The sequence below is a fragment of the Anser cygnoides genome, chromosome 1, assembly GCF_040182565.1.
Source record: "Anser cygnoides isolate HZ-2024a breed goose chromosome 1, Taihu_goose_T2T_genome, whole genome shotgun sequence".
NCBI lineage: Eukaryota > Metazoa > Chordata > Aves > Anseriformes > Anatidae > Anser > Anser cygnoides.
Genome location: NC_089873.1, coordinates 13,078,913 through 13,097,659, shown reverse-complemented (window position 1 = coordinate 13,097,659; position 18,747 = coordinate 13,078,913). Strand labels below are relative to the sequence as shown.

The following is an 18,747-nucleotide window of genomic DNA, read 5'->3' as shown; positions in this document are numbered from 1 at the left end:
TTGATAGTTACAGCAGTGGTCACCAGGACAATGAACTCCCTGTGTAATTTGCCTGAAAGGGCTAGCACAATCCACCGATGCACAAACAATGGGGTATCTCTTCTGGAGTACTTCTGGAATATTGTATTTGGCAACTAATTAATAGGAGTGGGCAGGGGGTAGATTTCAGTGAAGAACAATAAGGATGATTAGGAGACTTTTTTTTTTTTACAGGAAAAGTTTCACTTGGGTTATTGTACTGCATAATTGTATTTGATGATGGACATCACACTAGCAGCCAATGATATGGCAGTATTTAAAAGGCTAATAATAGGAAGGAGAAATATGTGACATGTTGAATCTAAATTTATGTGAAGGTAGTTAGCAGCTGAGATAACTTAGTTATGATGTATCTTTCAAAGTTGAAAATATTTATCAAATGCAACAGCAACTATTGGATTTGAAGCAGAAATTAACTCGGGGTTCTTTTTGATTGTTTTATATGACTGGAGAAGGTCTGTCTGTCACCCAGTATAAGCAGGTAGTCTGAAAGAAGGCAGAAGCCCCATTGTATGAACTTGATATTGTGTGTATGAACTTGATATTGTGCTTTGAAAAATATTGCACAGGTACACGTTGTTGTTTTTTTTTTTTTAAAGCACTTCTCAAAAAAAGCTCCTTCAGGGGAAAGAAAGTGAAATGTATATTAAACTCAAGATAACACTAAGGTCCTCCTTGGTTTTGTTTGATCTTTTGCCATGGCATGTGTATGGAAATGGTTTATCAGCCTTAGACTCTTGCATGCTCTGTTTATATATACATACATATATATATATATCTACATAACTGTAGATGTATAAATATGTACAGATATGTACGTATATATATCTTATTTACTTATCGTACTCCTGAAATGTGCTTTGCCAAATAAGTTAAACTTATTGTAGACAAATGGGAGATGATTTGAAAGTGTTTTAGAACTATACATTAAACCTGACTTGTAAATTTATGTTTAGTCAAAAATTTCATTTTGTTACAGCATTGTAGATTAATTTTATGTTAAATTAACTGATTGTACAAGTGAAAATTATTAGACTGACTAGAAAATAAATGTTCTCAATAGGAATAATTTGAAGGGCATAAAGAACCTTGCTCACTACTAACCTGAAAGATTAACTTTTGAGAATTTGGTGGATTACACTATTAAACGTGAAATGTGATATTTGGTCATAAACATTTGAAAACACATAATAATACTGCAAAATTAGAGTTGAAATTAATCTATATGTAATTTGAAGTCTTTTCTATATGATAGTCAAAAAAAGTAAGTATTGCCATACACTATTTTCATGTATTGTTGTGGATCTTCAGACCCTAGAGTAAAGTGTTGCACATATCAGCTTTACAACTATGAATGAACGCTTTTTCTTTTAATCAGGATGAAAATAACACCGAGAATGCTATCAGTTCTTCAGATGCTCAGAAACAGGATTCTCCGCCACCAAAGCCTCCACGGACCCGCAGGTACTTAATCATGACGACACACTATTTCAAGCTGGCAGATTGACCTGCTTTGTAAAGAAAAAATAGAATTAAACTGCTGATAGTGTGAAGACTTTTAAGATGGATTTTTTTATTTATGAACAGAAACACATATAATACAAATATATGTCTTGTAATTGGCTCTGTAAATATAAAGCTTTAATATCTTTGCTGATCAAAGTCTGAATTTACTAATCTTGCAATAAAGAAAGACAAGTAGACAAGCATACCCTTCTATTAGACGGATCTGTTAGATCTACTACGCACTTGAAAATAAGCTCAAATAATGACTTAATGTTAATTTCTGGAGTAATAAATACAATGAAAAAATATCTGTTCAAGAAAATATTACCTCACAAAAGGACCATTAGTGACTAGGGTATGCCATCAAAACATTTTTTCTTTTAAGAGGAAAAATAGTCTCAGCAGCCCTCTCTTTCAAAAGAGGAAAAAAGAAAATTCTCTCTAGTTCTTGAAATACATAGACTTGCCTTTAAAAAAGTTAAAGGCAAAAGTGAACAGACTTCATCTACCTGAAATGAGTACCCAACCTGAGCATTAGGCAGCTGAAGAAGCAACGATCCTGAGTTGCCTTGCTTGTATCTGGAAGGATGCCCACATCCTGATCTTGCCTGTGCTAAATTGTCTATAGTCAAATATATGGGATTTTCCTTTGGAGTTCCTTCAGTGCTTACCATGTAAGCTAAGCACTGGGGTTTCCTGAAGTTGCAGAATGGCACAAGAAACAACCAGCCAGTTAATACTCTTGCATAGCATTTAGTCATATAAGGAAAGCAGTTTAACAGTTTAAAAATATAATCTAACTGCAGCAGTGCAAGGTCATCTCAGTAGTGGGAATTCTTTCTTTCCAGTTTTGCATTTGACAGGGCACAAGTGATGTCAGAAGAAGATTCTTTTTGAGGGGCTGACAAGAGCAGTGATTATATAATAAAATAAATTTTAAATTTTAAAGTTTTTAAGGTTTGGTAGAGGCCTACATGTGTATCTATGTATTTAAAAATATAATTGGATGTAAACATTTGAAAATTGGTGACTCAAAATGGATAGCGATGTGCATGTCCAATATCGCAACATCCTTGTTTAAGGAATAAACATAGTTTAAAACTTGGTATCTAAGTGTTCCATTTTGGACCAGATCTAGAATACTGCATGCAATTCTAATGCCCATTTACTGAGGATATCTACAAAGTACTAAAGGCTTTTTTCCTGTAAGACAGACAACTTGCTCAGGGACCGATAACTTATTCTTCTAGTATTTACCTTGACTTGGAGATGTCTGGAGGAAGGAGTACTATACAATATAACTTCTAACTGTACTTTTTAGGCTTCTTTTATGCCTCAAATCCTATTTTTGGAGGTTACAAGTATTTTCGGGCTATTGATACTAAATCAATATTTAATTGGAGATTTTTTAGTTTTATCACGTCGGCATGAAGCATCTAGCTTCACTTCTGGAATTGTATTGCCTCCCCTTTAATTTTATCACCTTGTAATGCTTTAGTGTAATTCATGTTTGCTGTACGACTTGTGAACATAGTAATTTAGGTTGACATATATTTGCATTTGATGTCAACACTACATATTTTATAATATATGCATATATTTAATATATATTATTTCTTGATTATTACTGAGGTAAACAAGAACAACTCATGCTTTGAGTGCATGCATCAGTACCTTATTCTGGAGACTGGTTTTGCAGCTTGATTACTTGTGAAAATCACCTTGAAACTTAAATCTATGTTAAATTTCTTTGGGAGACTGGGCGGATGGAAAAACATTCTTTTGTTCTGTTAGACATGTTTGACTATTTTCAGGTTAAGGCAGGAAGAGCGTATAAGTAATTTTTGTCTTTATTGTTAGATAGAAGTCCATAAATAACCCAAGTTTTTTTGAATTTGCTATTTAGGACTGTACATGGACAGTTGGAGCTTTTTATTTCAAGCCCACAAGAGACAATGGGTACTTCAGAATTTGGAGGGAGTATCTTAATACATTTAGTGAACAGTCCTTGAAACATTTGTGTGATCATTAGTTCATTCTAATGTATTTGGAAAAAGGATTAATTTTAATCAGGTTGGCTATGGAAAATTCTCAGATGCACACAAAAGATAAGGCAACTTGAAAGAACTGGAGAAACTGAGGCATAAACTCATTAAAAAAAAGGTAAATTTCTTGCAGTACTGCAGTGCAGTGAAGACTGATGTGGTACTCTCTGAAGGATAAAAGATGAAATGCTTTAGCAGTTTGACTTTGCTTTCAACTATGCTTGCACTTCTGTCTAATGACATTAAAATACAGTACAAGCAATGTGTAATTCCATGTCATCTCAAGTCCTGCGGAACCCTCCTCGCATTTCCTAAAATCCAAGATAAAAAACATTGATTGATATTCCTTATTAGTTAGCAGTTTTTGATTTGTATGTCACAAAGAAATACACAAACAAAAAGAGCCCCATAACTCATTTTTTCAAGAAAAATTCACCAGTTTTTATTCATTTATTTTATATTCTATATATATATTATCTGTAGTATAGTTTGACAGCTTCACCAAACTGCAGCTTTTCTCCCACGTGGATGACAGAAATGCACTGCTTAAGTAGAATAATGTGTTTGTCTAGCTTCAATCTGCTTACGCAGAGTTTAATTTTCCTATTTCAGTTATGAGGAAGGATGTAGAACTTGGTATCTATTTTTGGTTGATCATAGCAGCCACATTCAATGACCTTGGCATTGCTCTTTTATTTGATAATAAAACCCTACAGTATGCTGCGCTAAATGGTGGATTATTAAGTTTTTTTTTTTTCTTTTGAGCGCAGGCCAACCTTCATTTAAATATGAACCCTATGGTGCACTACTTTAGGGCACCTACTTTATAGCCCTTTTTACATTAAGGCTAGAAGGGCCTTTAAAATGTTCTAAAGATTTAGAATATATTGCAGAAAAAGCAGAAATCAAGACTGTCTCCATTATTTCATTTGGTTTTGTGTTTTCCTGTACATTTTTGGTGTAGAGTTGTGGGGTCTCTTATTTCTTTTGTTTGTCAAACTATTCTTTGAAGCATTTAGCATGCTCCGAGACACAAGCTTTTGGGAATTTTTCATCAAATTGCAACCTTATTTGGTTTGCATATTCCTTTTTTTTTTTTCCACTGGCTTTCTGTCCTCCTTCTGACCACGTCAAGCCTGGAGACAGTATCTCACTTTCACAGGCTACTGTGAAAGTAGCTTGTGAATAAGTCAGGGTTCACAAATGATGTATTTTTAGCTATTATGTAAATAAACAGCACTCATCTCAAGACTATATTTTATAGTGAAGTATATTTAATTAATTGGAAAGGTCCTAAATCTTTCTGTTGGATTGTTTAAAATCACAGTGGCTAACATCAGAAAGTATTTTCCCCATAAGAAGTCTTTTTGTTGTTGTTTTGCTACAAGCTCTTATTTTGTTACCAATATATCCATTTTTGTGACTTCTAAAAGGAATAACTATGTGCCTTCAAATTTCTGACATTCTTTTAACAGTTTGCTTTAAGATGTTTTTTCAAGATTTTGGGGGCGGGTGCCAAACTGTCTGAGTGCCAAACTTTTCCTGAAACAGGAAAAATATTCAACCGTTCTTCCTACCCCCGTTCTGTGCTGTCATTTAGCAAATAGCTAAATGTCCTGTGCTCCTAAGCTTTTATCACAGCTGTTCAAATTCTGTTTCTTAAATAAGTCTTTAAATGGTTTTCCAGAAATATGTTCGCAATTTCCACACACAGCTTCCCACCGTTCATTTTTTAGGCCTGACCATAGCTCAGAGATGGCACCCGATGGCTGCACGGTTTACCTGAAAGCTGAGAATCCATTAATTTTGAGATAGCAGGGCTTGATAGTAAGGCACTGTGCAATAAAAACACTTTTTAAAACCTGTCTTGGTCACCTAAGAAGAACCCATAGACAGTTATATGTGTGGAAGAGGTAGTGGAATTACAAGATAATCAGTAACAGTTGCATGTGCAGAGACCTTGTCGAGGTCGAGTTATGAGAAGGCTTTCTGTTTTTTGTCACACAGTGTGATTGTACAAATGTACTTGAGAAATGCTTGCTTTTGCGGTATGTAAAAGCAGTGCAGGGTTAATTTGAAGAATCTAATAGAGGAAAGCTTATTTTCTTTTTCAAATGGTCTGACATTCTTCAGTTCACTGATCTTTTCTGTCTCAATATCCTCTTTCATGAGCTTTCCATTAGTTTCCCGGTGCTTTTGGTCAAGCTATTTTTACTTTACTGTCTCGTGTTTCCGGTTGTTTGGAATAATATTAGTAGTTCATCTTCAGATAATTTTCTGCCTTTGGGGGGTAGAAGTGTCTGTAGAGCGCAGCTGTTGAAGGAAGGGCCCAAAGAAAGCATTATGCATCAGACCATAATGCCCAACATTTTCTGGCAAGACTTCCAGAAATAGCTACTGCCAAGCAAAGACCTTTTAAAGGTATACATATCCCAATGTTTCTGCTTTCTAAAAAGAAGCAAAACCATTATTTGTAGTGCAGAATGTGTGTGGTAATAATACTATGATATTGTTAAAACAGAAACAATCTGTTACGTGCCCAGAGAAAACCAGGAAATCCTGGGTGGCATCTATTTCCTTTAAGAAGAAGAAAAAAATCAAACGCTATTTGGTCATCTCGTTTTTCTGAGAATGGGTATTCTTCATAGTAATAAGGCAAAGAATTATTTTTATACGGAGCATTTCTCATTTGATCACTCTACACTCTCATTTAGGAGTGAAGGAAATTTAAATTAGGAGTGAAAGAAATTGAAAGTGGAAAATGCATGTAACAGCTCTGTTAGGCTGTATATAAGGCAGATGATTAAACGAAGGTGTGAATTTTGTGTTACTGACTGTGTAGTATTGTCTCTATCATCTGTTCTGTGCACGACTTTGAGAGGGCAGTTTTTATACGTGTGATTCTTTTTATTAGGGAATCAAATGGGAAAGATTTCATTAAATAATCAGTGAAGAATGTAATGAATTTTGACTTGTATTATGGGCCTGTGATCTTGTCACATTTAGTTTAATACTAGTTTGTTTTTTTTATAGCTAATTGTAACAATTAACGGTATGTCTGTACCAAATAACAAATTAGTTTTGTTGATTGTGAATATAATGAGGGGTCAGGAAAACGAGGTCAATAAGGGAAAACCTCGTTTTCAGTAGGAGGAATTAGTGGCGATTCCTTATAAGCATCACTGCTGGTAAAAGAGAGCATGTAACCATTTAAGCAAGTGAACTCCCTCTCTTCTGGCATAGAGAGAAATTGAAGGGAAATTCTCCTTTTGTCTTAGTGTGTGTTAAGTTGGAGCAAGACTTTTTTTTTTTGCTTAATTCGAGCAAATAACTTTATTCCCAAACTTGTCCATTTTTCAAGAACATCTAGAGGCAAAGCAGTTCCTAAATGCTTATTTGATTAAAATGTTTTGATGTTCTTTGTATTCCTCCTATCTTAAAAGGTAGTAACTTTTGGGAAATAATTGGAAACTGGAGAGCTTGCAGTGCTTTCAGTGGGTGGGGAGGTTGGTAAATTGGAAATTTATCAATAGTTCTCTTCAGTTTGGAATCCCTTGCTTGAGGTACTTAAAACCAAGCCCAGTGTATTTTTTATTCCAGTGTAGTAGCATGTTTGCTTATGAAGTGAAACATGAAAAAGCACATGTTTAAGGAAGAGGTACCAATTCAATTTTGTAGCTGTTGGGGTTTTCTATTTTGTCTTCTGTGTTCTCCAGTAAACTTTCTGAACCCATGATCAAGATTTCTGAGTCTTTTTGCTTCCTCTTTTGCTGTCCGACAAAGATAGGCATATGTGCCCAATATGTGACACGAGAGCAGTATCAGAAGAAACCTTACTATAGATTGCTGGGTAATACAACACTGGAAGGATACTGAACACAATTTGGTACTTTGCATTTGCCTTATAAGACTTTTTACTTGTTTTGTTTTCGTTTTCATTTATTTAAATTAAATTTACTTTCTTAATCTTGGCTCGGGAGATAGAATGTTCTTTGGCCTTTGGAGCATGTGTTACTAGTCCGTGTTCTCTCAAAAAGGCTTTTTCAGCCTTCTGATCACAACAAAAGGAAAACGAAGACTTGACTTGTCTTGGAAACCTGAATGCCTTAATCAACAAGTGCAGGAGACTGATACTAGACTTTATCAGTCTTTGAAGTGATTGATTTATGAAATTTCGGAATGTCTACTTCAAAATATTTTTTGTTGACAGCCAAGATGTGATATAAATAGCAAGCCTTTTTCTGGTCTTGTCTGTCCGTGGATCTAATAAGCCTTGAAATGTTTTGGTAGCAATGACAGTCTCTCTGTACAGGTAGTTGTCTGATTAAGAAGGACTTGAAAGACGTGTTATTTCTGATCATTGTACATGAGTGACTGACTGTGATGATCCAGCCAAAATTTCTTGGAACCTTTCCTGCAGTTGCTGAAAAGTATTTACATTAGGCTTCTGATTTTGGTCAGGGCTCCTGCCATACAAGATTGTTAGGAGCAAGAGAGCTACTGGTAGAGCTGGACACTCTCGGACAGTTGAATAGCAACCTGTATTTGGGTAGCAGACTACACCTACAAACTCCAAAGGCTTTGTTTCATTATGTTAGTTGATGGTACATCATGAATTTTTCTCTTCTACAAAATCTTTTAAGTCTCACTCTTCATCTGAGTTAGCAATGTATGATTGACTGCTACTGATTGGATAGCAGTTTAATTTAAATAGCCTAAATGCAGAGGGTCTGGGGAATGTAATCTGCCTATCGTTCTGCTGGTCCTTACAATGTGAGATTTATCATTGGCACACCTTCCAGGTCTGCTAGATATGATCTCCTGGGTTTGGCACAAATGCAGTGGGACAATACTAGCAGGTAGTAAGAGTTTTTTAATTTTTGAAAGCCTCTGCTTTATGGCTTTTGGTTTGTAGCCTTGTAGATAAAACTGTATTTCACGGGAGTACTGTGAATACTCTTCTGAATTGATTCAGTTCTTCAGGATGTTGGATTACAAAAGGAAGGTATAGCCCAAGGTTTACCGTTGACCTGATTTTCAAGGGAAAAGAATGTTCTGCTATAACCGTATCTCCAAGAGGAGGTTCCAAGTCTCCTGCTAGAGAGCAGGATCTGGGTGATTTGTAGTGTTTCTGACATAGATTACCCCCCAAAACTGAACGTATACAGGATTTGGCTGATTCTTGCTTATTCAAGGTTATTCTGGTGCAGGGACGACTTGAACCTGTCAGTAAAGACCCTACAGCCCTGGGAACCACATGGGGGGCTGGAAACATCTGTCTTCTAAATGCCACCACCTTGGACATCATGTGCTGGCCCATGCAGGGGTTTATTACTTCCTCCTGAAGGGTGTCTCTGCCAACACTGGGCTGGTTTCTCAGGCCACATCGAAACCCTCTGCAAACTGTAGTCCATCCTGCTTTGATTTATCTGCCTGGGTTGAAACTGTCATTTTGTTAAAGTACTTCACTGAATTTCTGTTTTTCTCAGACATTTATTCTGCACTGCAGTTACTAGTCTCACATTATGAAAGGAAACTCTTGAAAGGTTCTGAATGAAAATGCTTAATTCTGGTTTGTGGACAAGACCTTAGTTGTGCAAGATGTTTGTAGTCAAATACTCTGTATCTAAGCTGAAAGTAAATTGTCTGTATGCCTGCAGAGCTTTTCCTTTTAAGAAGCTGAAGATGAGCTGCAATAAGTGCTAATAATCTTGCTAATATGCACTATAATTTGGATCATACTGTGAACAATTTTATACAGTGTGTACCTCATGTCAGCTAAGTTTGGTCTGGATCATTAGCCTAACAGCTGTGGAGAAACTATTGAATACACAAATATCAAAACAAAATCTTCCTAGACATGTGGAGAAAAATCAAGAAGATATTTGGTATCAGACAGGCTATATTCTAGTTCACACACGGTCTTTCAAAGAATTTTTTCACGGCTTTTTTGAAAATGGGATTCCGTATGTTGAATTCCTTTGAGCTGCTGCTTCAGAATAAAGCAAAGAACACTGGAATCCTGCCACAAGAGGGCCTGTCTGACATTCTCTGAAAGAATGCTTATGGGAAAGGATGTGAGCAATCTTTAAATTATCAGTGAGGATTATCTGTGTCCTGAATGCGTGCCTCTGTTACCCTGAAAGACTTTTTAGAGTGTCTTGGCTTAATTTTTGCCTGCCACATTAGTCATATTGTATAACCGTTGTCTTTGTGTAGTGCAAGTGCGTCTTGGCGTTTGGTATTGGTATCAAAGCGTTACTGCTGCAGACATAGATACCTAAAATGTTGTCAAAATAAAGAAAACTCACACCATTGTTTTTTGCAGTTGCCTTGTAGAAGGAGACGCTAAAGAAGAAATCTTGCAGCCTCCAGAGCCTCAGCCAGTCCCACCGATCTTAACGCCATCTCCTCCGTCAGCCTATCCAACAGTCACTACCGTGTGGCAGGACAATGACAGATACCATCCAAAGCCAGTTTTGCACATGGTTTCGTCAGAGCATTCAACAGACCTCAATGAGAATTACAACAAGGCAACAGAGCATTCAGGGAAGAACGAACCCAGTGAACGTGCGGAGAAAAGGCTGGAGCGCAACTTAAGTTTTGAAATCAAGAAGGTGCCTCTTCAGGAGGGGCCCCGGAGCTTTGATGGGAACTCCCTGTTGAACAGGGGACATGCGATTAAAGTGAAGCCTGTGTCGTCCTCTGTAATTGATAAGAGCTTTAAGTCACAGGAGCAGTTTTCAGGGGATACATTTGTGGATGCTTCTAAAAACTCATGCGTGGAATGCAGCGTGCCACAGTCTAACACAGCCTTAATACCTTCACTGGAAAGTCTGCGGAGTCAGCAGGTTTCTGATACTCCACCACGACCAGATCGCCTGCCTCTAACAGAAAAGGGACATGCCAGGTGGTCACTGCACGGGCCTGAAAATGCACTGCGTACTTCAGTGTCCGAAGACACGTCTTCGGACGTCTTGTGTCATGGAGCTAAAACTCTCTCTCTAGTATCAAACACCGTAGTTGAACTTCCTTCCAGTGATAAAGTTGATCACAGTGCTCTTTCTGTTCGAGCACCCCTCTGTTTTACTAATCCTCTTCATTCAGATGATTCTGACACAGATGAAATGAACTTTGAAGGAGCCATGAGCAGAAGCGCATCTAATGTTTCAACCGCAAGTGCCACAGTTTCTGCTGCCACTCACACTGAAAACATTTCTGCCAGAAAAGTGTTGCCAATGTCTATTGCTAGGCAAGACTTAACAGCTCTAACATGTTCTGAAGATAGCAAAGGTAGGTTTTACTGTGTTTCGGAAGTGCTATTCTTTAACCTGCTTACATCTGTAGAACTGGACAATGTAAGTTGCTTTAGAGTGTGATGTTGTAAATTTAAACAGTATAGTTTGGCAGCTTTGGAAAGGGCATAACTCTTCTTCAGTTTTTATTTTGCACGTGAGCTGTATCTGTTATGTTATTGAAACTAGGGACCTTGATAACCTGCTTCAAAAGCACTATTATGTGGTATGATTGTACCGTTAATTGCTGGTTTCTGCGTTATTGGTGGCTATGTTTTTTTCCCTCACACTAGGATTTTATTTTTTCATCCTTCACTGCTATGATTTCATGAAAGTGTCTATAGTAATGGTAGTTTTGGGTAGCTGAAGTATGGTGTATGTGAAATTCCTGCTGACTACTTGATGCACTGATCCTAGCAACGTAGATGTAACTTGTTTCATTGCGTCAGTCTTTGAAGTTGCATGTGATTTGGGCCCTGCATTTTCATACCATTGTACATATTTAGCCCTGCTTTCCTCTTTTCCTGTACGTGGCCAGGAGGACACACAGTAATGTTGCTATTCATGTTAAAATCCAAGTTCTGTCTTAGTGACTGTTTAAACTGCTAACTTGTGCAATGCTTTGAAAATTTTACTGCTTTGGGGGAATTTTTGAGCGAGGAAGGTTTGCTCAAAGTAAGGCACGACTCTTTCTGCAGAGTGTCAATATTTTGTATTGAAGGTAAAAGGGTCTGAAAATGTGCAGGTTCAGTTTTCAGTCAGGCTGGCATGCTTAAATCAGATGGAGGACGTAACTGGGAAGACAAATTAGGCCTCATCAGCTGATTATGCAGAGTCCATCAAAGCACGTGGTAAGGCTGTGGAGCTCTAAAAGGCTCACATGTGCTCCTCTAACTAGATCAGACTCTTGCACTAGAAACTCCTTACATGATGGCCTTGCTTTAGGAACCAGTGTAGAACTACGTGACTTTTTCTTTGGTGGAATTGGATTTAGTCTATGATGCAAGATGCTGTGGGCTGATCTGAAAATACTTTGTGAACTAAGTTTTTGTCAAAGGTCATATATTCAGAAATGTGAACTATTTCCAACTTTAAAAACAATCTGTTTCTACAGATTGTGATGTTATTTATACACACAAAACAATATGAGCACATGCAGTTGCAGTTTTTAACGCTGAGACACATTAAAAATGTTCTACATGTAAAGGGCTTTGCCTTTGCTGTCATAGTTACTTTAACATTTATACCAAGCAGTCGTCCTCAGATAGTTTTGGAAGACCTACATGATACGGTATCTTTCTCATACTGATTGTTTTCCTTCTTTCCCAAGGCAATTGTTATTTATCACCGTTTGAAAAATGCTACTTTCTATACATCTATACATATATACAGTCCTATACATCTCTTTATGTAGGTGCTGCCAGAACGTGCAAATATGTATTTTTTAAAAAGTGATATTTCATAAATATGATAAAGAATGGGAAAAATGTCACTCAATAATTTTTCATGTAAATGCACATCAGAAACATTCTGAAATAACAGGACAGCCTTTGTGCTGCTGGTATGTGGTTGATTTCACAGGAACAGCTTAACTTTTCTTATATTAAATTATTATGGTTTCTTTTTGTGTTCAGGGTCAACCTGTTTCTTTTTGCACTACATTGATCTGTATTATTGAACGCTTCTCATTTTAGTTTAGGGTGATCTCTCATATCAAAACATCAGCTTCAAAATGTGTTTTTTAACTTATCTAAATGTTGCATTTGATTTAGATGCTGATACTAGTGAAGATTCCTCTCCCCCGCTCCCAGAAAGAACACCAGAATCGTTTATATTGGCAAGTGAACCGAGTGAGTTTTTGTTATGTTATGTGATAGTTATGGATAAAATGTGAAATGCATTTCAGTATTTGAACGCCCCTGGTTTTTGGTTAATTTTGAGGTGTCAAAATTGAATTTTAACATAAAATCGAATGAAACCTAGCATATTTAGTGGCATATTTGAGCTTGATTGATAACTTTCGCAAGTGCTTGAACACAATCAAATAATTTCTCCATTTCTGACTAAGCATGCTGTTACGTGATAGTTAAGTATATTGGAGACTTCGATATTGATTTTACTGTACCTGGTTTTCAACCTGAAATACTGAATAAGGTAGTATTTCCATTTAGAGGATTCCCTAGCTTATGGTAGGCAACATTCCTACTGCTCCCAGGTAGGCAACTGCAAAACCCAGGGCTCATCTAATTCTCCTTTTCTGTGCAGAGAAAGAAGGTGGGGAGGGAGGAAGGAAAGATGACAGGTCATGCTCTACTGCATCTGCTGAATGAGTCCAGTTAATTTAAGTTTTACATACTTTACAGTTAATAAAGTCAAAAATTAGGATGATGTTTGGTATCTTCCAAAAACAAAACAACAACAACAAAGCCCTGGTGCGAAGTAGTTATTTACTGAGGTTTTTTGTTTAGTGTCACTATGTGAAACTTTCAAAACGTTTTAGTTGAAGAAGGTAATACAGGTATTTTCAGCATACAAATATTAGTGTTGTCAAGCATAGATAGTTCTGAGTCAGTGACTCTTTCTTTGGATATTATATTGTGGTAGAGAAATACTGAAAAGAAGCAAATCAAAGAATTATGTAAGAACGTGAGAAATTAAAAAAATCTCCGGGTCTGGAATATTTTCAGTTATGGTTGTGTTTTTTCTTGATGTCAGCAAAGGCTGACTCAGCAAAAGCAGAGTATGACTGTTCTGTTTTGTGTATTTTCTTTGCATACTTTACTTTTTTTTTTAGATCTACTATTATTGCAGAGCAAAATTCTAAAAACGTTATTGAAGAAGTAGCTAATTCTTCTATTGGTTAGGAACCCCCAAATGTAGAAAATAGAAGTCCACAGTGAAAACGCAGGACTGCAATGTTTGCACTTACATCGTGGAGCCTTCCCGTACCTTAAACTCTTTCATGCTTGTCCAAACTTCTGATTAGAACAAGTTGCTTTTAAATGACGCTTCTAATAGCTGTGTTCTGATGCCCCATCATGCAGAGAACTCAAGTATGATGAGTTTGATTTAATTTTTCCTAGGCACACCCTTGCCGAAGCCAGTTGTGATTGCACAGTCTGAGTGGAGCATATTGCGTGATCAGCATCTCCCTGAACAAACAATCTCTACGGTAAGTAAAGGAGACAAGTCTGTCATAATCATTCATTTCTAGTTGGGTTGGGAGCCACAACAGAGAACAAAATATATAGTAGTGAAAAATTAGAGCTGTTGAGTATCTGCAGCTACCTACCTAATTGTTGCCCTGCTTTAGCTGGTGAAACAAAGTGTTAAGAGCATGTTCTATTTCCAAGAAAATTATCTCTTTTTTTTGAAGTCCAACAGTATTTTAAGAAGTCATCCTTACTATACCTTAGATTACAAGTTTAAGAATGTAAATATTGCTATTTATGCAGACCTTGCTCCTGCCCGTAAAGGATTATAGGATAATTCAAGCTGCAGGGGAACTGCAGGCTGTTGTTCAACTTCCTGCACAAAGCAGGGTGTCAGACCAGGCTGCCCAGGGCTTTATGCAGTTGGGCCTTGAAAACATCCAAAGATTGAGATCTTGTATCGTCTGTGGGCAACACATTCCACTGCCTGAAAAATGTTTTTCATTATATTCATATTTATTTTTAAATAATGCCTTTCCTGCCCATTAAATGTCACTTTTCACCTCAAGTCTACTGGTTGCTCCAAGTCATCCAACTTAAACGCCTGGTAAAATTTCAAAAACACGTAAATTCTCTTTACATTCATGCGTTTTTTTCTTGCACGCCCCAAACACTTCACAGCCACCTTTACACGTTACTTTAAATGTTGTCAAAAAGGGTAGATGTGAATTTTCAAGAACTGTACATTTAGTACAAGAAGTAAACTACCTGATTCTGCAAATAGTCCATAATGTGACAATTTTAACTTCTTATGAAATTATGTAAAGCTCTGATAGTGAAGTATATATAAACTAGCATAGCATTTTCAGTGTTATAGTAAGTCATAAATGTAGGAGTAAGTAGATATTCCCACATTTTGTATTTCTTGAAGACTTACTCCATCATCTTAAATTTCTGTTGTTCTTTCAGTAGTTTTGAAAACATTTTACTATTTTAAATATTTCTCATTAACAGGGTTTGAAAACTACTTCACCTGTACTACCTGGTAAGTGATGGAAAAGGTTTTTGTTGTTTTTTTTTTTTTAATATGAAAAAGAATGTTTTTTCCACTTATCAATTTGTCAAATAATCCCATAAGAGTAGAAAGTTTGAGTAACCTAGGCACTTGAACTGATAGCGTGTTGGGAGTATTTTTATTAGAAGATTGGAAAATAAGAGGATATTTTTCTTCTGGAAATTCAAGTATTTCATGATCTAACTTTGGGGAAAAAATGAAATTACTTCAAAAAACTGTTTCCAAACCAGGATGCTTTGATTTAATGTTAAAATTTCTAAAAATGATAGTAGTCTTGCAATAAACCAAGCTCTTACTTCAAAATACCTATTTTCTACTGAACAGTTTTTTTTTCTGAACTTGGCTTTGGCTCTCAAAATATTTAGGCATATTTTCAGAACACTGAAAGTTTCTGAAAGGGCTATCTATTTCTAAAGCTTCTAATGTTTTCTGAGGAAGCAAGTTATAAGTCGAATGTAAAACTTATTCTAGCATACCAAAATTGTATCAATTAAGACCAAAATTACTGAATTTTCATCTACAATAAAAATATTTTTCACCCTAATTAAATCCTTCCGGTATTATGTTCATTAATTTATTTTGTGTTTATTCTTGTCTTTACAAAACAAAGTTCAGCGGTGAGGATTTGTGGGGGGCTTTGTGTGTGTTGTGCATATTTACCAAAACGTTAAATTTATCTTTTGAAAAGGCTTCAATAAGGGGGCAGTCTATCAACTCATGTTTACTTTTGCCACAACCTGAATAAACAAACTGCTTCAGCTGTAATCTTACTTTATCTGCCATGTATCTTATGTATATACTTGAATGGGCTAGTACAGTCCGTTTGGACCGACATGTTAAATGCTTGTTAGATAGATATTTTTTAATGAAATAGCTTTCAAAAGTATTACAGATTTGCTAATAGGAGGTTATACAAGTAATGTAACACAAAGTTACTTACCATGTACTCTTAAGCATCTTTAGTTTAGAAAGAACACGGACAAATGCATTTATATTGATGTGTAAAATGGTACTGTGAAGTCTTGGAATTTAAAATATCCTTTCAAACTTGTTTAAAAATAATTTTTTTATTTGGTAAACGGCAACGTGTCACTGGAATCGCTGAACATCTGCGTCATAAACAATTTTGAAGTGCATTTTTAAGAAATGAGAAAAATGTGCTGCTTAATGTTTATTTTTGCAAACAGTATTTGAAGCAAGTTGTATTTTAGACTTAGCTGTTATTAAAAATAGCATTCATGAAGTGCCAAAGAGAAGAATGTTACATTAAGAGGTGTATATATTTGTGTGTGTGTCTTCCAGGTCGTCCTGAAATAAGCAACAAAACACCAACTGATACTTTACCTCAGACTTCTTTTTCTGGTTCCACTGATACAAGAGGTCAAATTTCAGAATTTCCTACAGAAATAACAGATATGGGTAACTACAATTTATTCAAAACTAATTGCCTGATATTTTAAACAGAAGATTCATTAACAATATTAGTTTGGATAGCTGCTACCAGTACCTTCCTTCAACTTACTGACCTGCAGAACCCAGACAAATAAGCCTGCTTTGTTTCTTCAGCATCATTGACTGTTTTACCCAGAATGAGGAATTCAGGCATTTTTCACTTTCAGATTTTTAGGACGTACAGGATAAGTCAAATAGGATATAACTTCTGTAGAGCATTCAAAACTTTCGGAAATAATATCTGGGAAAAACTACTTTGTTACACAGGAGGGGAAAAAAATAATAACAAAGGCTGTAATACTGTGTCTTCCGTAATGTACCTCCCAAGTGAGGTTTAACTAGTGGCATATAAATATAAACATTTTTTCATGTTTCTATTTCTTATGGCCATAGTGCCTTTAGAGCTCTTAATACCTACAAAGTAGATTTTTAGCCTTGAGGGTAAACCTGTTATGTAGGAGGTGGAACATGTCTTATAGTGATCCTTCTGTCAGTATTTGTGAGGTTTTGTTGTCTGTGCAGACAGAAATATTAAATACATGTGTTTCTTTAGGTTTTGGAAACCGTTGTGGAAAGCCTAGAGGACCAAGAGAGCCACCTTCAGAATGGACATGATCCAAGAACCAATGGACATGCTATCAATAAATTATACTGGAAAACTCAAGTGCCACTGAGAACTAGAAAAATAGTATTCCACTTCTTTGAGGGGCAACTAACACAGAGCAGTGTAGATCTAACTACCAAATGGTACACTTTTACAGTACATCCCACGCAAAACCTTAAACATCATTCACAACAGTGGATTCCAGTATTACAACTTAACTTTTTGCTGGGGCCATCTACCTGCCTTATTACACTTAGGAGAAAGTATTACATATGATTTATTTTGTAACTTCAAGTATTATTGCCTTAATGTCTTTTAACCCTGTTACACGCTGCTTGTAGACATATGTTAATATAGTAATACTTTTGACAGATTGTGTTTATGGACTACTTTTTGCTAACGTTTGATTACCATGTATGCATTATTTTGTATATGTACAGGGCAAGTAAGTATATAATTTGATAAAGTTGCAATCATAAAATATTAACAGAAGATGTAAGAAATCTCTGCATGATCTAAATTTTTGTGTACCTTATTTGTAAATTATTTGCCCTGAAGTTTTAGAAAATAGTTTTTTTGTTTTGTTTGTTTTTTACAAAAATTGCTGGACACACACATCCAGAGTTGCAGGTTAGCAGAGATAAAGATTGTAATACATTTTGTAAATTGTAAGCAAAAGGTTATTTTTATATTATATACTGTTTAATTGTCAGACCTAATTTGTTCTGGTTTTCATCTAGTCATGGAGATTCAGTAAGTGCCTTGGAACAATATTGAATTCTCTTAGCCTGTGTATGTTACTTCAGTGTTTTGAGTTCATCTGGAATTAGATTATCAAAAATATTTGTAAGTTTCTAGTATATTTGACCTGCCAGTAAAAGAGAAACCGTTCTACATATTCAACACTCCTTAGTTTTCATTTTAACGTTTGATCAGTTGCAATCGATGGAAAATTCATCTGTCAACTTTCTGTATAGTAGTTTTACAACTTCAATACAGCGTATTTCTAACTTGGGGAAAACCAGAACACACTGGTAAAAGGACTGTTTAGATACCACTGTCTTCTCTCACAATGGTAAATACCATTTTTGTTGTTCAGCGACTGTGTATGTAAAAAGCAACTTATATGAAGGTTCACGTAGAGCCCTTGCAGCTACACTGTATCTTGGCAATATATTATGTCAAGAGTTAATCCTTATAAGGATTCCTTACTTAAACTTTTCTGTAATAGAATCTTTAAATTAAAGAAAGTCAAAATCTCAGTATGGGTGTTTTTACTCTTAGGAGAAAAGACTGTATTTCAGAAGCAAGCCAACATGGATTGAAGGATGGCAGACTGGCTTAGCTTGTAGCTTTTGTACTTGAGCACATACAGTGACCCTCAGGACTTTAAGTAACTACTCAAAGCTCTGGCTAGCAGTAATGCCAGATACGTGAAGAAGCATCTTCAGAGGAAAAATGGTTATTTTAGCTAGTGGAACTATCTATTAATCTAAACTTCAGCCATGGAAACACTGGGTCTAATTTGCTACTTGTGCCTTCGAGCATTAACTCTCCTGTGGCAGAGAGGCCCTAGATA

The 18,747-nt window shown here is 36.0% G+C and overlaps 1 protein-coding gene across 1 annotated transcript in view; it reads left to right on the top strand.

Annotated features, from left to right (window-relative positions):
* Positions 1 to 18,430, top strand: part of PTPN12 (protein tyrosine phosphatase non-receptor type 12) — a 75,641-nt gene extending 57,211 nt beyond the window's left edge. The window contains exons 12-18 of the mRNA XM_066985325.1: positions 1,418 to 1,503; positions 9,919 to 10,883; positions 12,658 to 12,735; positions 13,969 to 14,057; positions 15,052 to 15,082; positions 16,415 to 16,531; positions 17,118 to 18,430. Of these exons, the coding sequence (XP_066841426.1) occupies positions 1,418 to 1,503; positions 9,919 to 10,883; positions 12,658 to 12,735; positions 13,969 to 14,057; positions 15,052 to 15,082; positions 16,415 to 16,531; positions 17,118 to 17,179 (1,428 nt within the window). The 3' untranslated portion in view covers positions 17,180 to 18,430. The remainder of the gene's footprint in view (positions 1 to 1,417; positions 1,504 to 9,918; positions 10,884 to 12,657; positions 12,736 to 13,968; positions 14,058 to 15,051; positions 15,083 to 16,414; positions 16,532 to 17,117) is intronic.
* The last annotated feature ends 317 nt before the right edge of the window (positions 18,431 to 18,747 follow it).